Below are 24,066 nucleotides of genomic sequence, written 5' to 3' on the forward strand. Positions count from 1 at the left end.
GATGTCTTGTGTAAATTGTGTAAGAAATAGTCTTTAGTAAATTGAACTGAAAGGGCTTTGGTTGTGCTGCTGAGACTTTCCTTTGTTTAAAAGGCATCTTCTGTCACAACCAAACTCACTCCAGTATATAGTGCTTTTCTTCTCCCTGCTCCGCTGTGCTACTTTGGGCAGAGCTTTCCCACTATCAAAGAAGAAAGAAGAGCTAGAAGGCTGTAACATTTACCGAGAGCCTTGCTGTGCTAGAAGGAGTGCCCTTAGCTATGCCTTATTTCTACTTTGAAGGGCATCACTGGAAAACTCCAAGGGAATACATAACAGGATATTTATTACGTACATTGTTATGCGTACCCACAGACTGTACTTCGAGTTCTGTTACATTTCCTTCCTAATGGAACATAATTCAGAATAAATAGATGCCTTGATCCTCTCTGTATGTATTGAACACCGTGCAAGGTTCAGAATTTATTATAACTTTCTGTATTGATCTGCATTTCAGAGTCCTATTAAGAAAAAAAATGTACAGATCAGCTAGAATAGAAAAGATATTCAGTAGATACGTTTAATAAAACCAGGTTTTGTAGGTTCACAAAGATTTGCAGTGGGAGTGTTTCCCTCCTCCCTCCTGGCTGACTCTCTCCCCTCTCCTTCTTTCCAAGGTCAGCATGTAATACAGTCCAAGGCCGTCTTTCCACATGTGGCATGACTATACTGGTATGGCACAGTACTGTGCTGGATTGTATAGCTTTGTGCTGCAGAGCCTTGTGTGAATCGTTCTAGGATCCTCACATGGGGAACTTTACATAAATAGAAAGCATTTCTGTTTCATCTATCAAAAACCTGCTCAGGGCTGTGGGACCACACTCATCTTTTTTTGCTACTAAATCAGGCTGTCATTTTTCTCTAGTCTTTCTAAGTGATGCTACAAGAATGTATAAAAAATAAACGGTAGAGTTAAGTGGAGCTGGACCTCTCCAGCAGTGCGATAACCTTTTGTGCTATTAGAAGTGCCATGGCCCTTTGATCTGCTCTATAAATCTTTTACTAGTAGATATGGAAAATAGAGAAGGGAGAGAAAGCGTAGATAAAAACTGTATTTGGCAATGTGTCTGCTTCTACAAGTAGCTCATCAGATGCATGCTAACTAGGTCAGCTTTGGTAATAATCTGAACCAAACTTTGTTTGTCTTGTAATAGTGCCTAGACAGGAGCCACAACTCTGCATCTACAGGTAATGTAGTAAGAGCAAAAAGGCTTAAAAAAGAGATAACCTAATTACATTGATTAGTATTGCTGTATGCTACTTACACATTTGTTACTTAAGCACAGGTCCAGCCAAAATTTTTTCCTCTGTACGATTTATTTTTACTTGTTTTCTTCTAGATTCATAAAATAATGAATTTCAAATTGTCGGGTACTCATTAATTGTGCCTTGTGTCATAAGCATGCTTGAAAATAGATGTTCTTTACATGTTTTCGCCTAGGTGGAAAAGAGCTTCTTCAGTAGTAGCACAAAATTTTCAATAGAGAATTAGTATTGTTTTCATCACTATGTGGCATGTTTCTGCCACAGCCATGAGAAATAAGCCCTGAAATCAAAACGAGTAACTGAGGGTTAAATTCCTGTATCTTTTTCCTGTTAAAGAAATAATGAAACATAAATAACAGGTAATTGGTGTTAAGTATATCTTCAGTGAATGATAACACACAAGACATGGGGCAACATCTGTGAGGTTCTTCATATACTGTGTACTAGTTATATACATTTTTAAAATGTTTAAGTAATATGGGTAGGCAGTTGCATAGTTATTATGTGAATGTTCAGTGTTAAGGATTTGTATACTGCAGTGCATCTGTGCTAGAATGGGTTCGCTTGAATAGTCTCTGTCTTGTAATCATGGCCTTTATCTCAGGTCAGCCAGTTATGTGGTCAAGGGAGCAAATGGTTAAAACCAGTTGAAGTTAAAAAAGGCCTATAAGTGGTATTTTTGGAAGTCTTTCATTACAGAAATGCTTGTGGGTAGGGTGCCAGCAGAAGATTGCTGCATCAGATCTGAAAGCAATAATACTAATGTTGCTACTAGGTAATGATAATACCGTACACTATAGTATTTATATGACTTTGCACTAGCTTATGTGCTGAAAAATAAAACAATGCAAAACAGTTGCATTGTACATTTCCCTTTTTTAAATAATGTGATTGTCATCTTCTTTTCTCTTTCTTCCCTCTTTGTTATAGGGAGAAAATTGAATTTTAGTCATGACAACAAGGCATATTTCATTATATAATCATTACACTCTCCAGGGATGAGTTTATAGCAGGCTCAGATACACAGGGAGGCAAAGTATAATGGCCTAACATCAGAGAGTATCAGTGTGCTGAGCCCCATGGGACACACACGGGGAGGAACATGTTCACAGTCATAGAAGTCGATCCATCTTGGTTTAGCACTGATGTGTATTGCGAGCTGGTGGTACATTTGCATGAGGTGACTTGCACAACTGTCATTTGTGGAATGTTTTAAACAAAAATACAGCTCTTCAGCAATGTGCCTTGTTAGGGATTTGGGGTTTTTTTCTTTAATTCTTTCAGGATCTAGTATCCATCACTTATTATTCACGGAGTTAAAGAAGAATAGTGCTGAAGCTGCTAAAGTAGCACAATCGTATTCATGGATTTTTGTTCTTGTCATTCAGGATTGTGAGTGGGAGGCTGTTAGCATTGCTGCATGAAGTTCCACAGAATATATACAAATGTGAATAAAAGGTAGTCACTAACTGTTATTGACAGTGCTTGCAGTGTTTAAAGAGAAATATGGTCTTCTAATTGTTCCTTAGATTATAAAGGTTACTCAAAATTGCAGCTGTTTGCTGAAATACCATGACTATTTTATTGAAGTAAGAGACAGTGATTATTGTGGTCAGATAGGAACCTTGTCTGAGTGATATGGTCTATAAGTAGCATTCAAATGCATGAAGTCTGGCTTTTGTACAACTTTTCTACTAGCTACGGAAAGTGTACATGCACATGTGAGTTTGTTTACTTACTATCAAATTTTTGAAGGAGATGATGCTGTTTGATCAAGCTACTTTTTTAAAGGAGAGCTGGATGAAAGACCCGTGTGACTAATGCTAATATTTTAATACATTTAAGCCAGTCTCTAGCTGAGTTCCCGAGCATGTTTCCACTTTGTCACAGGTGACAGTCACTGCTCGCTGCCAGCTTGTGAAAGGTGGCTGTAATATTGATACAGGCTGGATAAGCACTAGCAGAGAAAGGACGTTCTCAAACAAGAAGGAAAAGGGAAAATGGGGGGAATAGAAAATCCGTTCTTGTACAGTGGATCACATCAGGATCTAATGCAAGTAATTTTCAGATTATGCATCTTCGTTTTGGGTGCTTATGCTAGCTGGGGCCAGGGGGGACTTAAATGTTGTGTGTTTATCGCTCTAATACAGTTGCAAAGACAGAAAACATACAGCTTAATTGGGTGTGAAAACCAAGAAGTTATTTTTATCGTGCTCAAGATTTGTCCAGTTTCCACCAGTTTTCCCACACTTCATGTTTAACATGTAAACCCAAAAAATAAAGCATACTTGAAATGCCCTGCCTGGTTTGTCGCCTTGAAACTCCTCTTACGTATCCCTGATGCAAAACGTTCAGTACTCAGGAATAGCACTGGCATATGTATCATGGTAGGCTTTAGGGAGCCCAGTCAGCAGCTCAGACCTCATGTAATTGATCCTGGTTTGGTTAGAACTGAACACAGACTCATCCAAGAGGTTAGTAATGCATTTTCTAATAATTCTGACTTTTTTTTTTTTTTTTTAACAAAACTCAAACCCAGATGTGCTTTGGTTCCCAGCTCTTCCCCAAAATTACAATAAAACTCTTTCCCACTTCCTCCTCACATCTCTCAGGAGAACCCTCTCTGTCCCACCTCTGTTTTCCTTTCTTTCTTCTTTATGACACAATCTTGTGATTTACAGATGTCTTTTTTTTTCCAGAAGCACCATTTTTCAAACCCGTATCATTGTTCCTATCTGAAAAGGTTGCCTTTGAACAACCTGGGGCTGCTCCCTGTTCTCTGTCCCTGGGATATCATCTCGCTTTGCTCAGCTCAGTATGACTTTTTCCACTGACTTCAAGGGCCAGATGTTAACTCCTGTCCCTGCCGACCCACGGGAAGGCGGTTTGAAGTGCCTCAGTGCCTCCGGAGCAATGCTGCCTGCTACAGCACAAACATGATGCTGCCATGTGTCCTTTTCATTCACTCCGTGTTACCATAGAACAAAGGAAGCCAAATTCCTCATCGCCATGTAAATATTATATTAGACACTGCAGCGAGGCTTTGAAATGTTAATGTCCCCTCTAACGCAGCGAGCTGACAGAGAGTGCTGGTTTTCTTCCAGTTGTGACTCAGGCAGAGGCCTGCGGCCTGCAGGTTCCTGGGTAGTAAGGGCATGTGCTGCGTTCTATGGCTACCATTTTGGGATCATTTTAACTAGTGTTTTAGAAGGGAGAAGGCTACTTGAGGGGCAACTTTGAGGGATGGCAGCTGTTTTAGAGAGCAACGGTGGAGCCCCATGCTCTGCTCATGGATGCCAGCTGCCAGCTTGCTTATCGGCCCACAGTGGCAAGGTGTAAAATGGCCGACTTGCGGCAGGCTGTCAGCCAACGTAGGCCCGGTTGCAGAGGCGTGGGAGCACACACGCTGCTCCTCAGCCTGCAGCAGGGGTGGACGGGCTCCTGCCACCTCTCACCACTGCAGGGGAAGGAAGGAGGCCCGAGAGGGGCAGCTTCCCACCTTGGGCCAAAGGGACGCGTGGTCCCCTGGTGAAGGGATGCGTGGTCCCCTGGTGAAGGGACGCGTGGTCCCCTGGCAAAGGGATGCTTGGTCTCCTGGTGAAGGGACACTTGGTCTCCTGGCAAGGAGAGGGACGGGAGTGAACAGGAGTGGTCCCAGCCCACCGAGAGGAGCTAGAGGGTGATGGGCCAGGGTGAAGGAAGGGGCATCTCTCGCAGCAGCAGCTTCAACTGGGAGGAGAGACTGTCACTCTGCCTTCTTTTGCCATCTCTTCTTGGGGAAAAGATTTTTTTTTCCTGGCCTTTTTGTTCTCTGATGACTCCTTCATGGCGGCCTTGCATTTTAGTGATAGCATAGCAGTGAAACCGAGTCACATCAAGGCCTGAAGGTTTCCATCTTTAATCTGTAATGAAATGTAAAGGAACCTGGCAGAGTCTGACACAGTCTCCTGAGAGAGGGACTTGGGAACTGAGCTCTGGGAATCGAGTGTTCAGATGAACTGTGCTTTCCAAAGCAATGAATTGTTTTGATTAATCTTTTTTTTCTCTTTAATTTCCCATAGAAATTGGGAAGATTGACCAAGATATATATAAATACAACACCCCAGGATTCACTGGCTGCCTGTCCAGAGTACAGTTCAACCAGATTGCTCCTCTCAAAGCAGCTCTGAGACCTACCAACGCCTCCTCTCACGTCCACATCCAAGGAGAACTAGTGGAATCCAACTGCGGAGCATCTCCACTCACCATCCCACCAATGTCGGCCGCTACTGACCCGTGGCACTTAGACTCAGGTAAGCTGGGGTTCATGCCACATTATCTCAGTGGAGCAGTTCAGAGAAGAAATACGTCCACCTTCCTCTATAAGGAAAAACAAAACTGAGTGGATGTGATTGATAGGTGACTGTAGCACTATAATCATGGTAGGAAATGCAAAGCTAGAATGACAGAGATTTGCCACCACTTCTAAATGCAGTTACAGGATATTTTCTTTACCTTTTTTTTAATATTCTGCTTTATTTTTCTTTTCCGTAAGTCTTACACTGTTTGAAAGTTGAGTTTTGACCTAGCTGCTGTGATAGCACTTTCTCTGTAGTATTGGGTGCGTAGTCAGCAAAAGGTTGCAAGTACAGATAAATAAGGTACAATACCATTTCTTATGCTGTATTCCTAATAAGTGAGTATATTGTAGTCATCTTCATAAGAAAAAAGTAAATCTAATTTTAGACATAAATATATAAAGTGCTGATTTGTTTTCTGAAATGTCTGCTTTCCTTAGGCCGTGTTTAATGGGAAATCCCATTAGACATGATGGCATTCATCTCATGCTGAAAATGCTGGAAAGACAAAACAATTTGCTGATCCCAGCAATCTCATCCTGCTTTGTGACTGACAGTCTTTGAAAGTATATGTTGTGTGTAACTTTAGAGATTTTTTTTCTGTCTTGCTTCTTGACTGTCAGGTAAATAAAAAAAAAAATCTGTTCCCTTTAGATTTATAGGGTCAGGGATACATTGACCCCCTCCTCTTGTATTTTGTCCTCATTCTGATTTCACTTGTAGTGGTGTAAATTAGAACCTGTCCTGGCAAAGCTGATGGGTTTACAGAGGTACAAAATTAAAAAGAGGAAAAACTGGGTCCATAATGATTTTGATACCAATTAGTCTTTGTCTGTTGTGTTTGGTGATGCATCCATCTGCCAGTTGTCATTCGAGAGGAGACAGGTATATATGTCTTTCTTAGAAGTATGTGCCAAGGTCATACCTTTGGGTTTTGGATTGGTGTTTTTCTTGCAATGTCAAGGAACTCCTTGCAGCATTTCCTTTCAGCTCTTCTTCGATAGAGAAATAGGGCTGATCTTTGTAAGGACAGGCAGGAATTCCAGGGCTGAGGGTCCCAAACATTGATACAAGTAGTATTATGCTCTAAAACCTGCCATTCCCTCCTTGCTACCATGCCACTGTAAGATTTCAGTATGTCTCTTCCCTGTTTATAACATGCAATCTCCTATTTGAATTTTTTCATCACAAATTAGTAGTCCCTTTCTTCTCTGAAATTATTAGGTCAGTTTGTACCTGAAGGTTATGTTCTGTGCTCCTCTTTCTATAAAAGCACATTTCCTGAAAGATACCTCACTGGCTCATGTCTTTAAAAAGTATGCCATAAACTTCTTGAAGATGCACTGCTGCTGTGAATCTTGTGCAGCTAATGGGTTTTGGTAGTTAATTTTGGTTGGTTTCTTTTTGCTACACTTGATTTGACTGCAAGCTAGTAAAAGACTATGGTGGGATTTACCCAAGATACTTGAACTGTTCCTAATTCCTGCTGGTGTTAAAAGAAGGAGGTCCTGTTCATCACGTGCTACTAAGCTTGTCCTTGTCTTGGCTCAGTCTCGTCTTGAAAACTTTTGCTGAGTTGATTCAACTTTGTTGACCTGACAGATTACAAACTTACACGTTTTCTTCTGAATTAATTGTAGTACTGGACCCAGCATGAGGTCTATCAGGGAACATACAACATGCAATTAGGTTGGCTCAAGCTGTCTAACTTATGCCCAGTAAAAAAAAAATCTCATTGCTATAGCCAGACTTGACTTGACTGTTTCAAGTCATGGGCAGACGGAGTACAAGTGACCCACCTTCATTTTTGGTGATGATAAGCTTTAGTGAGACTGGGAGCTAGGGACCCCTCCTCTTGTCCTCTCCAGTGCTCCACAGCAGTAGAGGGAAAAGATCGTATTGCTTTAAAGACTTCTAGTGAGGGAATGCTGTACACTGAAGGGAGCAACAATGCCAGGTGAGTTATGGTAGAATGAAATTTCACAGCAAGGGAGTGGTGTTTCACTGGGGCAGGAGTGAAAGGACATTCAAGTATGGGTGAACAGTTCCTGACTTTCACTCCAGGTGACATTTCCATGATACAAAGAGGAGGTATGGCAGCAACTCATTTATCGGTAATAGGTAAGAACAACTCAGTCTTTGTAAAAATATCTCTGGTGGTCTGGACACAGCTAGCTCTGTTTCAGTCTCAGGAAAAATATATACTGTAGACTGTGTAACCTTGCACACAGATGATCTTGATGACTGGTAAATGAAATGCTTGGGTTTAGTGTCACTTTGCATTGGCAAATTGGCAGTTTTCACTGAGAATTTTTTTGTTTCCCAAACCCTACTAGAAGACTTTCTAACACAAATTGTGTTGAAAGAGAAAATGGAAAAATCAGAGGTATAAGTAATGGTTCCCATTGGCTCCAGAGCTGGAATAGTCTCGGTACTCTCAGTGTGAATTTACTCCTTCACTAAACTGGCTGAAAGGGTGAAGACAAAAAGCTCTTTTGAAATTCAGAGAAACACTTGTAGTGGTGCTAAAGCAAAAGCCATACACACTCTGCTACAAAGAAATGGTTGCAAAGAACATGGCTTTTGAAAGCAGCAGTTACTATGTACAGGGTTTCTCATTTCAAACATTTTTTATCTGTAATTGTTATTGTTATGTCACCTATTTAATTTTAAATAGATCTTAACAAGACATGAGAGTTGAGGATGGGTGGTTTGTAGTGAAAAGAAAAAATCAGGAAAAATTTTGTGGCAAGTATCATATGGTTTAAATCACATTCAGTGACATATTCTGCACTCATCCTGATTCATATTTTGACTTAAGTGTAGATTTGTGCTTTGCTTCTCAAATACTGTGGAATTGAACATTGAGGTTTGAAAAATGTTGTAGGAGGGGATCAAAGTGTCTAAATAAGACAGATACGCCAGACAGCAGATGTAGTGATCCTTTCACCTCTAAACTGCAGTGCTGGGTCAAACCTTATGGATAATTACTAGACGTTAAGCAGGTTCTGCCTGATGGGTGACCTGCATGAAATGTTTGCCTTAAACTCTTTTATGTAGTTACTGCATGGACACCTCCTGCTAGCTGCAAAACATTTTGGGTGCCCTAATAGAGAGGCTAAAGGGAAAATCATAAAGACACACATCAGTCACTTGCAGTTGACCCTTAGAGACAAATTCAGGGATTTATCAATAAGAAACCTTGTTGATTTGCTCCCCAGACAAATGGGCCATACAGCTTCTCGATTCATTGTCTTGCACTTTCTATTAGCCTTGAATTCACATATATTTCACATTTACAATATTAGTTCTTTTAAAATTTCTTTGTCATTATAAAAATGCCACTTCCCTCCCTCCCCACCCTTGGCTGGCATTTTGCCATGCTAATGGGATATTATCTTAAACTGTTATCTTGTTCAGCTTGTGAGTATTCTTACAATGCATAGTCTTTTCCTGTTGCTATGGTGATCCTTTCTTGGTGGTGATGAAGCGCAGGAATTCAACAAGTCAGTCTTTTCTAGAATGTGACTTTCTGGTGATTTAAAAAAAAGTCAATAATCAAACCCAAGCAGATCATCAATATAGTTCCCTTCCTGTGTTTTCCTCCCATCCGTATTATCTCAGTTCATGTCAGACAATCCAATTTGCCTTGATTACATCAAAAGGTGTGTAGAAAGGAGGCAAAAAAGAGCCTGATCAACGACCATATTGTTTAAAAATGACATGCCCTAGCTTTACATGTTGTCTAAACCCAGCGAACTACCTGTCTGGCATACATTTCAAAACAAAAGTTACAATTGCATGCCTTGAACTATATTAGCATGCATTTTATTATCTATTGCTGTAGTATATGTAAAAAAAAGCTAATCACCAAGGGTTTTTTTAATCTCTCTCAGTTCAAATTAGCTAAGATGTATGTCACTGGTAACTGACACCTTGCTCATTGTAAAGAAGCAAACAAAAGCTCAAACAGATGATTATTTTTGTAGTAAATAAACTCACACACCTAAAATGCCTTGTACTTAAAATCAGAAGATGCATATTATTGGGGTGGGGTGGTTCAGTTTGTGGGTGTTTTTCTCTAAGATGAAGGTTCTGCAGTTTACGAATGAAGTTTCACTTCCAAACTTTTCTTATTTATATAAAAGGATAAAAGAAACCTACTACATGTATATACCTCTCCATTTTAGGTAAAATGTGCTCCAGCTTGTCAAACCACCCAATCTTGAATTTAGTAAAAGCAAGAGATAACAGAAGAGGCAAGGTACATACAACAGCTGACAAACCATGCTTTAGCACCTCTAAGCTGCCATGGCACTATGCAGCTGCAAGATGCATTTATTCTGAGTATGAACAGAATGGCATCTAGAGTATTTAACACAGGATTTAGTTAAACCCATATTAGCTTCAACATATTAAGAATTAAATGGAGCAGGATTAAACGCTACGTCTGCAATGTTCTTCCAAGTGGTGTGACTTTTTTCTGACTGTACATATTTAAACCTAAAAGCTCTTTATTTTTGTAGAAGGTGAAAGGCCTTGCCTTTTAAGACTCAACAGCTTACTTTGAAACCTATATTGAGCATGTCTGGCAAAAACATTGTATGAAGACATGCACTGCTGTCATCAGGATTAAAATGGCTGCCTGCGGGATCAAATACCTTTTTGTTACAAATTCATCCCTCTTCCTTTAACAAGTGATGGCAGGAGAAAAGAGTGGGAGGGCTGAATACTGGCCATATGATCCATGCTCACCTAATTGGCCAACTAATTATCTTTGTCAAGCAAAGACAGCAGTCAATTTCTGGACTAAGAGAAAGTGTCACTCGTGTGTTCCTGGTGACAGTACTGAAGGTCACCTTCTGGATTCAGACACCATCGGTTGGGTTGCCATCCCGCCCTCTGACCGCTGGTACCCACATCTCAGAGGGCAGAGTGGCAGTATCTGAGGAGAAGCTGTGTCAGATGTGCACTGGCACAGATGTGGTTACAGAGATGGGAAATAGCTCTTGCCCTTGTCAAGGGCTTGTTACAAACGACGCAGTGGGAAAGAAGGATCAAAGGCATTACTTGCTGGAGGGCAGCGATTCAGCCCTCAAAATGGTCTTATGTTACAAACACACAAACAAAACGGTCTCCTCCTGGCCACAGACATTGAAAGAGTCCTGTATGCATCAGTGAATCCAACAGCAGGAGGATTAAAGTCGATGGTAACGTGTGACGCAGTGCTCGTTCTCTCCTCTAAGTGACAGCAGGGGAGCAGGGCCACTTCTCCAGGCTTCCTGCAAGGGGCGGGTCCGGGCAGGAGGGACAGAAGAGGTGCACTGCTTTTGTTCACGATGCATCCTTACATATCTAAATTTCATCTCCTAGGTGTTAGCAAAATTAGAAATGGATATGAAGGCAGTTGCTAGAATAAAATGACGCTCCTCCTTTATCAAGCATAGCAAGCAGGATTACCTGTACTGTAATCAGAGAATGATGCCAGATTCTCTCTTTGAAGTTAGTGATCACTCAAGGTGGTTGGGTTTTTTAAATTAACATAGCATGTAAACATTGGGAGGCTCTTTGTCTGCCAGTAAGCTAGCTTAATATTTAAATTCCCTATACAAGAGACGGAAGATGCACTTGCAACCTGCCCTGTGGGCCAAAATATTCTTCCACTGCCAGTTTTTGGTGCATTTCTGTGATCAAGTTTCCCCTGCTGAGAGTGACCAGCATTCATCCCCAGTTCTCCCTATATAAATATTGTCTTAGAAGTCCATGACCCTGACCTGAGTTCTTTTCAAACAGGGAAGGTGGCATTTTTTTCAGACAGTCAGGGATTAAGTCTAGCTCACTTTCTAAGCACGAAGTATTTCTTGCAGGCAAGAAGGTAAGTGGTAAACATTGAGATGCAACAGTTTCTATTTTTCTCCTCCCTATCAAGCAGCTAACTAGGAAGAGCATCTGTCTGAAATTTGGCACAATCAGTGCTTCATCCTTAAAAGGCTTAATTATGGTGCTTGAATTACTGTAAATCTCTCTATTGATTGGGAATAAAAATGCCTCCCTCAGTCTCATCTAGTTCTTTCACACAATTATGCATAGATGTCTCTTATGTTTAAGAATATATAATTTCAGTGTGAAATTTCTGACACTCTGTCTAGTGTATCAGACAGCTGACAGACTGCCAAGCTTGTAAATTCTTCTGGCATTCATTGAGAGACCAGCATTGTAGCTATTTCATAAGCAGTGATTTGAATGTTAATGCTGCTACCTAATGTCAAGACAAGAAGGTGGTAATATTAAAAAAAGAGTGTTTTCCATCCTCTGCAAAGACTGTATTTTTTCCACAAGTACTAACTTTAAGTAGGAGCATAGGGATGGCATAAATTAGGGGAAAAATGGAGTAGAGAAGGAAGCATTTAGATGCATGCCTTCATGTGACTGCCTTCTTTTTCCTTTCCTTAGGCTGAAAAGCACTTCACTTCCTGTGTAAGATGTTATTGTAGATTACAGTCAGGTCATTACAGCTATTAAAGTTTATTTTAGTTTTAAACTCTCCAGTCTGACCCATTCCTCATCCCCAGTCCAAACCTTTCTTTTTTCATAAGTGGATGAACGCTAGAAGTGCAGAACCTGATCTTGTTCATATCCTGGCTGTGAGAAGCCCTTTCTTCCAATGACCTCAATTAATACAGTCCATCATTTTTTCTCCTTTTTTGTAGCTGTCATAAGTTTACAGGCTTGTTTGGTATTCTGGTTCGTTCGGTTGGATTTATATTTTTGGGTTTTTGTTTCTTTCAAGTATTCCCTGTGGGTCCATTATCAGCGATTAGCTATACACAGCTAGGCTTTGATCAGCACTTAACTCTACTGTTCCTTTGAGAGCACCAAAGCATTTCATATTCTACATTAATTATAACAGGAAGTATTTGTTTGTCTTCCTTAAGAGGTGAAATGTAAGCACCGCTTATGAAATTTTCATGAAAGTGATAGCTTAGGCCAGCATGGCTAATACACTAGCAGTTCTTGTCTAGAGTCATAGTGAGACCCGGTGTCAGACAGACGTTACTACCAGGAATTAAAAGACATCTGAGTTTAGGTCTGTGATGGATGGGGGTGCTCTAATGTGCTGCAAATCAATTGGAAGTTTGGCAGAGCACATGTTCAAAATACTACTTCTAGAGACAGAACTTGCTGAAGTTCAAACTGCAGATCCACACAATCCACAAAATGATCCTAAATGTCTGCTCTCCTTTTAAAATAAGGAAGAAAATTGTGTAGTATACAGGTACCAGTTACTAAATTTAAAGAAGTGTTTTGGTCTTGCCTTCCCACTACTTTGTACAATTACTCGCTTGTGTGCAAATGAAAGTGTAAAAGATACTCTTGGGAAATGACCATACAAAGGGGGAAGCAGAGGAGAATCACCTAAAGCATCCCAACAGGCAGTGCAAGGATGTCTTCCCTGTTTTGTATTGCATCCAGGACTGATTTGGCGGAGTTTAAGCTGAAAGGATGGGTCTCCAAGTTTTTCTGTCCCTTTGCTAGGAAGGTTGCTTTTCAAGACCGAAAGAAAGAATATTGTACTGCCTTCTTGGAGCAACCTATTCATAAAACTCCATTTCATCCTCTGCTTAAGAGTATGGACAGCAAAGTTCACCTGCAGAAGGAAATTAAAGGGCTGATAACACAGCCAATTCAGAAACAACTATCTTGACTGACTGGGTTGTCGACCGGTGTCTAGTGGTGAGAATTTGCATTGTCCCAGTTCATTGACCATGGAGCATTCAGTGAATTTTCCCCCAACGCTGCTATTGTTCATTGTTGGCATTTCCATTGTTCAATCCAAAATTCATGCTTTTTTTTAACAGAAGCATCCAACTACTCTTTCTTCTGTAACCCCCACTTACTTTCCCACACTGTCCCAGGCATTTGCATACAGAAGGGCTGTTCAGAGGACAATGTTTCTATTAAGCCATCATTTCAGAGGATTTTTTGATTTGTACTCATTTCACATTGGAACAAAAAGACACAATTGGAGACACTTCACACCAAAAATGTAAAAACACAGGTTTTATGTTTTCCATCATCTCTGTGCATGTCTCTCTCTCTCAGCAGAACTCAGCAGTAGCTGCCAGTAAAAACAATTGAGATTCAGTGAAAAGTTCTTAGGAAAAAAAAATGCAACCCTTCAAAACGTTTTTGATCTAACAGAACATACCTGACAAAACTTAGTTTAAAAAAATTGGTCCAAATAGCACTAATGTGTTGGAGGACTTCTTTGTCATTTATGAAGGTTTTTTTCTGGTTTTGTTTCCTCCTTATCCCTCCCAGCCAAGAAGGTTGCAAAGGATTGAAGAAATCAGTGGATTTTGATCCAATGTTGAGAATTTCATGTTCCAAATAATTTGCATTATTGGCGACAGAGAGAAGATGATGACATTTTTAAAGTGAAAAGCCCTAATTTTTCCTCTGAGCTGCATGTCTGTTCTGGTAGTTTCAGAATTGCTGTGTGGGTGTACTTTTTCCAATATCCTGTAACTTGCACCAGAAAGATTATTAAGTCTGTGACTGTGAAGACTTCTATTTCCATAAAGACAGAAAAATGGTTTGTATTAGGGATATACTTGTAACCATCTAACACTATATTTGAGGCATCACTAAAAATTCAGGGAGTAATGATTGACCCCATATAGCATGCTAGAAAAAAAATGACCTTTTACAAACAATATGGTTAATAATATCTTTTAAATATTTTGTGGTTGGGTAAGCATGGGCTGGTTTTTGGTTTTTTTTTTTTAAACTTGGAAGTGTTTAATATTAAAAATAACTTCAGCTAAATTCTCAGTTCTAGACTTAAGCTGATGTCAGTGGGACTTTGAGTAAACTCTGTTAACAGAGTTTAACGTTAAACAGTCCTCCCTCAGAATCTGCTCTCAAGTGCCTAGAAAAGCAGGAGCAGGTGTAGTTTTCCTCTTTTCTCTGTTTTCAGCTTGGAGAAGTAGGGAAAAAGTAGATGTATTCATTTAAAAAAAGAAAAAAAGATAGGAACTATCAATACAAAATTCGCCCTTGCAGCATGAAAAGACACAGCATTTTTAATACTGCTTCAGATTTGTTTCTTCTTTTTCTGAATTCCTGTGTTTTACTTGTCATGGGAGCTCTTCACAGAGCCACACTCAGGAGGAGAGCGGTGGGTGGGATTGGCACGGGCCATGGGCTGAGCAAGAAAGGCTCACTGGAGTCTATAGGCTGTGATGTTCACCTTTGATGTAGCGCTGTGTTACGGAGTTGTTTACTCCTGCTCTGTCATTTCTGTGCATGTGTTTAGAGTTTCTCTTGTAATCCAGTCCCTTCAGGAAGGGGGATGCGAATGTGACTGCACATTAGTTTCTGCTATCAAGAACCGAGCAATTAGTTTCTGTACTTACCATCAGTAATAAGGAGTGCTCTGTAATTTCAAATCATAGCAGTACAGTCTCACCTGACAGGCAGAGTTGCCGTAATTTGACAAAATGCAGCCAGAGAGCTTGCTTTTGTTTTCCTCTGTGTTGTGGTCCTGTGGAGAAATGTATTACTGAATGGATCTAGTGTCCAACACTTTCTCAAAATCCTAAGGTGTCAGTGAGTGTTTGCTCTCTTTGCAAGCTCAATTCTTGGCTGCCTGGTTGCAAAATAGAATTAGGAAGAAGGAGTGATAGTTCACATCTTTGCTTTTATTTTGTTCTCCCACTGTTCTACTTTTAATCTATGTCTTGATTGCTGGGCGTTTTATATACCTTGTGATCACCAGATCCAGTTGTTCTGGTTGCTTCTCTAGTTCATATTTATGCGAAAACCAACTGGTCTTAATAATGGGAGAATACCTCCCAAAATTCTGGACATCTGTAAAGCTGAAAGGTCACAGCAGCCTTGCAACACGTGTTAGTTCTAGGCTGAACAAACTCAATTTCCAGCATTTCACAGGTTTCATCCATTGTTTGTTGTAGACCTGTGATCACTCCCACCCTTCCTTTTTTGGAGCAAATCTAAACTGTATCTTCCTTTGTAGTGTTGTGTATTTTAACTAAGACTTGTCCACTCAGTAAAAAAGTTCAGTTAAAAAAATTGCTTCCAGCGGCTTATATGTAACACTCCTGGTAATGTATGTCAAAATGAGATTTGACATTTACTTTGTACATCTTAGTACTGCTCTCCAGCTGAAAAGTCTCCCTGTTTGGTTTTGGTTTTCCCCTTTATTGAATAGCCTTTTGCTTATTTCTCTGCCCACACCCACTTTCTGGACCACTTTTCTACTTTAACAGGGTCACTTTGCATTTCAGTTTTGTGAATTTGCAAAAGGCTTTTATGCGGTATCCATTGTAAAAACTCTCCCTCTGAAAATGGCAGTTGCAAAAGCACGCCTACTGTAACGAAGCAAAATTATCATTCACTCTGTTAAAGCAACCACATCTGTCATCTTTAATATCTAATTTTAATTATGGTCCAGTCCCATATCCCCTTTCCATTCAGTGAGTGCTGCTGTATTGCAGCTGGCTGTGGCAATGACCATGCTGAGCATGCTGGATGATGGTGGGTCTCCTACTGCATTTTTGTGGTCATCTAAAATTTCAAATGTCATTAAAATGATGGCCAAAACATCGATTTTGCCTGCAGTCAGTCTTTAATCACCCTTTTAGGTGCGGCAAAATTTCCTTTAACGCCATTTACCCTGAGACTAATAACAGAAAGTTGAAAAGTGCAAAACATAAGTTTAGACTCTGTAGATTTACTCTGTGGTTATTGAAACTACGGCCTCGTAAACAGCAGCCAATGAAAGAAAGAGAAAGCGAAGTATGCTGTGTCCTTTTTTGTAAGTTAGCTTCAGGATGATTACGTTTGAAGCAAACCCGATGGCCTGCTCTGGGAAGGCAGGGTGCAAAGAACAGCATCACCAGCTTGGATTCTGGAAGGGAACCAGATGAACTGATATTCATAAGCCGCACATAAGCTTAGCATTTCCTGGTACAGTTCAGTCTGTCCCTACACTAGCTGTAGGTTTTAGGAAAATGTCTTTGGTGTGTCCTGACAGCAAACCAATGGCTCTGTGCCACAGCTGCATGAGCAGAGGATTTCAGGGAACTGGCAGCACATCTCTTGGGCCAATATGTAACTGTTTTCCAGGATAGGTTAAAAGGTCTTTCCTCTGTTCTTTGTATTTTGATTCACACCACTAAGATCCTGGCTGCTCAGAGAAACCTAGGGAAGATTCAGAAAAAGCTCCTAAGGTAAGGAGACCTTTGCAGTACAGTCCCCAAACCAGATGGGAATCAGCTGTTCAAAAGCAAACTTTGTAGACCAGGTAATAAAGGAAAACCGAATAGCCCTATTTATGGCCTCAGCTAACAATTACATAGCACAGTATGTAGACCAAAACTCCTGTAGGATCCTCCCCACACCCACCTTACATTACATTCACAACCCACTTGCTGTCCACAGGGGCTTTGCTGGGTAACTACATAGAGTAACTGCAGCTCCATGGCACCTATTTGCTGTGGGCAAGTCATGATTTGAAGCTGTCGAGGTACAAGTGTCAGGCAGTGCAAAAGGGCTTGCTGAGACACGTAGTTAGAATTAATGACACAGGGATAATGGAAGAATCTGAACAGGAAAGAGGTGTTCCCAGCTGCAACAGAGAAATGAAGGCACACACTTACATTAGCAACTCACTCTGTACTTCATCTGCATATTATAGCCATGCAAGCTAGTTATTATACCACTGTGATTTAGATTCCCATGAAACACAAGAGTCACTAGTAACAATATTAATTTTATCTGACCAGTTTTTTAAAAACATTTTAGGAGTTACTCTTTACAACCTGTAAATGGCATATAGTCTTCTATAGTCTATAGTCTTCTGTCCTTTTACTAAAGCATCAGTATTACTGTTACCCCTTTGTCAGACTGCTCTAATGTGTTCTGTCCTTGTTTAGTTCCTGAATTTCAGCAGCAATGGAAGAAAGTAATACATTCAGTAAAAAAGTGGTATAGACACTTCTGCTGCAAAAGGTGTTCTATAACCCCACATTCGGCTGAGATTTTAGGTATAATTTTTCAGACAAAAAAAAAACATGAGTAGGTCTCCTGCTGACACAAGAGTAACAAAACAGGAATTCACAAATTATGGCAATAATATCTGCCAACACTGCCATAGGTACTTAAAAAAGATTCATGAGTGTCTAAGCTCCTTTTTTTAATACAGCATTCCCAGTTCTCCAGCAGTTGCAGCAGCACAACTTATGCTATGTACAATCCAATCTGATGGTGAACTCTTGTTGAAACAGGTTGTCCCCTGCCCCCAGACACATGTTCCTATTTTCTCTTTGTCAGAGATGAGAGTCTTAGAGTGAGTCACATCTGCTTGTTAACTCAATGGACACCTCTTCCCGAGTGTGTATGATGACTAGATGCAATGGAAAGCCACCTTGGACAAAGGCATCAGGGCCAGTCCTAGAAGCAGTTCTCAGACAAGATCAAGGATGTAGCTTCACATCATGCTTCATGTTCTTCATTATCCTGCGGTGTACTTCAGTGGCTGTTGAAAGCTGTGGTCTTCAATCTGCCAGGAATCCCTTGTAGCATAGCCGTTGTGACGTGGCAGCTTGGGAGGGATCATGCTGCCATGAACACCAGCCTTCCTCTTTCTTGACACTTCATTAGTGCCTTGGTCCTCAAAACAGCCTTTTAAAAGAAGATAATATATACAATTCAGTTGTAAGGGAAAGGGGAACTGTGACCATTGCTGATTTTAAGATATCTTGTGTGGGGACACAGGAGAGCAACTCCAAACCAAGTGGCAAGTGGCAGGGCTTGTTAACTGCCTGTGCTGCTGCTGCGATGGCGAGGGGCCTCCTTTTGGGTTAGAATGGCAGAGAGCAATTTCCTTGCAATTTGACAAATTGATGCTTTTCTGCATAATGTTATTTGGCTTTAGGATTTTCCTTGAGGTGCAGGGAGGGCAGGTTTAAAGTCAGGGTTTATTTTCCTGCTGCCAGCCCTTCCCTTTCAGCACTACAAGGATAATATCATGGACCCTGTGCCAAAATGTCTCTGTAGGAAACATTCATGGTCCTGCACAGTAAGGTTCTTCTCTGGAGAAAAATCCACTGATACGGAATCAGGTATTTATTTACCTTTTACATTTTTTAGTCTGGTTTGTTTCAGAGAGGTGCAGAAATGCTGTTTTCAGAAGCCAGAACACCAACAAATGTCAAAGGCACAAGTGCTGCTGGCAAAAACTGTTGGCCAGGCCCTCCCCACTGAGCCCTGAGAAATACTCTCTTGATTGTCCCACAGGCGACCAGCCAAAAACTAGCTGCTCAACACACAGCTAGTTCAACTCTCCCCCAAAGTAGGCACACAGAAGGCTACTCTAGCCCCAAACTTCTTTTCAGGCCACGTGGCAAGCTGAAGCCATTCATTCTTTTGTGCAGCTGCTTCACGATACAAAAGGAACTTTATTATGGATTTTACTCCATGCGAACAGAAAGCTAGTTGAATTCTCTTAGCCAGTTTTTAGGTATAGTGAATGCATCACTGGCCTATAAAGGGAACTGATTACTAATACAATATCACCTAATCCATCAAGCAAGGAAAATACAGCTGGGTTTTAAATACTGACCTAAGAAGTAATTCATGTCCTTGATTATTTTAACTGTCTCCAGTTAAATACTTCTAACAACATTTTCTCTATGTCAAAATCAATGCCATAGTCCAGTGGCAAAGAAGGGAATGATTGCAACCACTCACCTAGCTCCTTGGGCTTGCTTAGTCACTGCAGTGTCTAGTTGCTATGTCTGACTATGAAAGACAATGTTGATGATAGGTTTCATTGATGAGATTGCCTTTGAAAAGCCTCTGTGTTGTTTTCTGGAGGTTAAAACCAAGACCACCATCCAAATTCTACTTTAAACCCATACAGATTCCTTCATCCAGCTCTGCCACAAGGAGTCTCTCTTTAGGTCGTTGGCAGGCGAGCGCCAGTGTATCTGGCTGTGTTTCCTTCCTCTCCTCACTTGTCTGCTGGAGGCTCTCCTCTCCCACGGGCTCTCCTGCCTGCCATGCCTCAGCTCCTACAACTCACAGTCTTGCATCTTAGCTCCAAAGCACCTCCAGCAGCAGTTAAGCTGCCACACTGGGCTTTCTCCTAGAGTAGCAAAGGTGCTGGCATGTGCTCCTTTGGGTAACTGGTCTACGGCTCTGACCTACAGAAAATGCAGCCCCTTGCTTACCTTAGGCTGTGCAGCAGCAAAAGGGATGGCAGTTTTTCTCTCAAAGAACTTGGAGTTATACCCAATGGCAGTCACTAAATCCTGGAAACATCTGAAGTCTTTAATGGATCACAATGACAAAGGCAAAAATCTCTATAATAATATGTACGATCACATGCATTTGAAATAAAAGGTTTTGTTTTGTTTTGTGCTAAAGAAACTTACTGAATTTATGTTAGTAGAGTAACAAAATTACCTCCTGTATTAACAGCAATGCTTACCGAGAGTACCTCCTTTATTTTAATTTTATTTTTATTAAAAGGAGGAAGCAAGAAGTTCTGAGGGATTAGATAATAGTGAAAGATTTTTTCTTTTCTTCTTCTTTAGATAAATATCTAGGGATCACAATTTTCTTTAAACTGTATCTGAGGACGTTGGATGTATTTCTGAACTACTGTGTGAAGTTTCACTGCTATTACAACAAGAATCTTTAATTCCTTATTTACAGCCAGTGCTGATTTCCCATACAACGGTCAAGCTATAGGAGATGGAGTTAACAGAAACTCTGCCATTATTGGAGGTAGGAAAAATGTCTACTTTTCTAAGATACTTTACAGTATGACTGTGACAGCTGAATAGCAGTTGGTGTTGGTAACATATTCAAGCTGTTTGCTAAGAGCTGACTATGTGGGAAAACTACACATGAATAAAGTCAAATAGAAATTTGTGTAAGTACCTTCAGGCACATTGTCCTAGTGAAATGGTTTGTTCTCAGTTAGTTTGTCCCCTCAGATTCAGTTTTAACCAAATCAAAATACTGATATTCGTAATCCACATATTAAGCATCCCTGTGGGGAGCTACTTTGCAGTAGTTACTTATGTTAACAGAGTAATTCATTTGTATGAAATGGCAAGGACACTTTTCCAGTTACAGTGGATTCAACGTGAATCTATGTCAAACACTATTTGCTCCACCCTTGACAAAAGTCCCTCGTGATTCTGCCTTGTTTTTTAGGGGCCAAGTTCTGCTATAACTTATGTGCCAGAGAGTCCCATTCAGTGTAATAGGTGATGTTAAGTAATACCACAACTGGAATTTTGAATTACCATTCCACTGAAAATATTCTGGTCAGCTACCTCCAGAAATAAGGATCCTGATTAATTTTATGCACACATGCAATTTTCTGTGCCCTGTCCTGTAGTATGGAAGTGTTGCACCATAACTCTCCTGGGAGAACTTTGCCACTGCATCAAATTCTGAAGGCATATTAAAAAAAAAAAAAAAAAAGTAAAGATCAGCCTAGTAGCTTTCAGTCAGTTCTAAATGCATATAAAATGACATATTGATGGTGGGTTTTGTCATGTAAAGCAACACTGAGTATAGTAGTACATGCAGGCTAATGGAATTTCTTGTTTCTTTTCCCTGGCCCCCTCAGGGGTCTATGTTTCCATATCCAGGTTTAGATTAGTTTGCTTTAGTTTTGATTTGCTATGTTATTTTTCCTTTTTAATTTATATTTTTATTGCTACTTAAAACTTTTCTTTAATACTTTGAAACCTTACCATGCTAGATGGATAGCATTGCATTCCTCAGGAAAATTCAGGCCACACCTCAACAGTATGGCAGTCCAACGCATCAGTTAACAAGTGGCATAACATAATTCTGGCTGATTACAGAATTTTTTTAATGTGAGAATTTTACAATGTCTTCATCCTGGAAGATTCTCATGCCTGTAGAGAATGGCCAAAAAAAGAATAGTCCTGTTTTAGCACATAGTTACCTATGCCTAAGAGGGTAAGATATATGAGACTTCTCCATAACAGGGCTGAACCCCAAATAGACCATTGCAGGGGGAGCAATTAAGGATAGGTCTGATGATAAAGCAGTTACATCTGTAATTATGTGCAGCCACTGCCTAGTGGGTGGAGTGAGCCAACAGTGAGCCAAGCCAATTTTCAAGGACATATTGAGGGGCTATAGTAGATCTATACAGCCATTGACTGGAAAGTGTACATCAGTGATTCCATCCTCAAAGAGCTGTCCAGGCAGTGACATGTCACCATTTCACCCCTGCGTTTTGGGAGCGCTCGGCACCCACTGCCTTACAGTCAGCAAAGCTCACCTCTGTAAGTAGGTATTAATGTTGAAGTTTACCTATGGGATGAAAGTCACTAGCAGGCTTCAGTGAGTGACATTTTATATATAGCGAAAACTATATACAGAAACCAAGCAACTGTGGTGATGTTTAACTGCCCGGGTAGCTTCAGCTCAGCTCAGAGGAGTTGTGGGATCCTTTCTTTGTGTCAAAATCTGGTGTTCTCCTCACTAGTGGCATCTTTTCTTTCCTCCTCTGTGTAGGCGTCATCGCAGTGGTGATCTTCACCATCCTCTGCACTTTGGTGTTCCTGATCCGCTACATGTTTCGCCACAAGGGAACCTACCACACCAACGAGGCCAAAGGGGCAGAGTCAGCCGAGAGTGCCGACGCCGCCATCATGAACAATGACCCCAACTTCACGGAGACCATCGACGAGAGCAAGAAGGAATGGCTTATCTAAGCCCACGGGGATGGGGCCTGGGGTGGGATACAAGCTGGGCCAGGGTGGGACTGGGATGACTCTTGCAGTGGGGAGAGAACACTCTGCGTCGGACGCTTGAGCACACGTATGGTAAAAAGATCAGCACAACTGGAGGAGCAAGTGACAGGAAAATACCACTGAGACTGGAGGAAAAAGAAAGAATATCTCAAGCATTTAAGAAAAAATACTTTTTAATATTTATTTACAGCAAATTGCCCCTTCTGTATCCAAACAACTACAACACAAAGCAGTTTTGCAGCTTCAGCATTGGTTAAAATTTTCAGTAATACCTGTCTATTTTCTGTGTGTGTTTAGAGGTGTTCTGGATGCCCACGATGAGAAATGGGGCTGTTTTTTTACATTTTTTAAAAGCTGTTTAAAACATGGGTAGTTCTGTCCTGAGAACAAGTGGCAGACCTTTCTTCCCGGCATTGTGTTCCTTCATGGCTGGCCACTTCCCCACGGGCTGCCCTCAGCCCCGCACCTTGACCATATCACCATACATTTTGGTGGCATTGAACCAGGGGTTCCGGGCTGGGGGTGGGACAGGGGGGTGAGAATTAATGCAAATCGTACTCGCCAGTTTTCCAATGTGTCATCAGCCCATGCCAACCCTGGCAGGATCCATCTTCTTGACCCAGGCACTTTGTTGATTGCGTACAATTCTCATCAGCAATGTAAAAATACTACTACTACTACTACCACCAGAGAGGAATATCATAAAGCACAGGAAGCTTTGGGGGTTTTTTTAATTATTATTATTTTGTTGGTCTCTGAGGGAGGATGATGTGTGAGTTTGTAGACCTAGCCTGTTCCTGTGTCTTTGGCTATGGCACTGGTGACCTGAGGCATGTGCCAGTTTAAACTCAGCTCTGCCTGTGGCATATTGGCATATACTGTACTTAGGCGTAAGCATTGTAGTAGGGAATTAGAGCCAGACTTTGCTTCTGTTTCTTTTTTATAGGCCATCGCAGAAATATTAGTACAGCTCTAGTCAGTGCATTTGAACCCACAGGCTTCAGGTAATACTTTTTTCCCAACTCTAGCATAGTGATTTATTCTTTAAGTCCTTTGTTTCAGTCCCTTTGCAAGGAAAGCCTGTGCTGGCAGTGTTCGCACAGGCAGGAAGGTGAGGCCAAAGGAGGCTTGGAAACTCTGCCCAGAGAGCACCTGAGAAACACACAGCGCGTAGTGGAGAGTTGCTTTTCGATACAGATATTTACCTGAACTATTTTGCTGTCTTTGTAAGGCATTTTTAAGAATAACAAGGCCAATGCCAAGTGCAACATTGCACCCCATGTCCCCTCTCGGACCAGGGAAGTTGTAGGTGTCACCTGAGAAGTCAGCAGGCAGCTTGTAGGAAAGGCAAAGGGGCAGCCTGAAGACCTAATATCCTTTAATGGCAATAACATAGCTTTAGCTTGCCCTCTGCAGGGGAGCATGGTTCTCCAGTGGTCTGATTTGACAGGAATTTAAGGCCTGAATGGTCAGTTTTTGCAGTGGAACAGAATGAAGGAATGAATATATTGCAGGGCATTTGCTGTGTGCTAAAAGAACAGAAACAATACCAAGAATTTCCCTTTAAAGATATTTATGCTCATGTCAGT

At 41.0% G+C, this 24,066-nt stretch overlaps 1 protein-coding gene across 1 annotated transcript in view; it reads left to right on the forward strand.

Annotated features, from left to right (window-relative positions):
* The window catches only part of CNTNAP2 (contactin associated protein 2), a 1,215,771-nt gene extending 1,193,333 nt beyond the window's left edge, over positions 1-22,438 (forward strand). The window contains exons 22-24 of the mRNA XM_075728323.1: positions 5,367-5,597; positions 20,388-20,459; positions 22,239-22,438. Of these exons, the coding sequence (XP_075584438.1) occupies positions 5,367-5,597; positions 20,388-20,459; positions 22,239-22,438 (503 nt within the window). The remainder of the gene's footprint in view (positions 1-5,366; positions 5,598-20,387; positions 20,460-22,238) is intronic.
* Positions 22,439-24,066: the final 1,628 nt, after the last annotated feature.

Source organism: Pelecanus crispus, chromosome 2 (genome assembly GCF_030463565.1).
Source record: "Pelecanus crispus isolate bPelCri1 chromosome 2, bPelCri1.pri, whole genome shotgun sequence".
Lineage (NCBI taxonomy): Eukaryota > Metazoa > Chordata > Aves > Pelecaniformes > Pelecanidae > Pelecanus > Pelecanus crispus.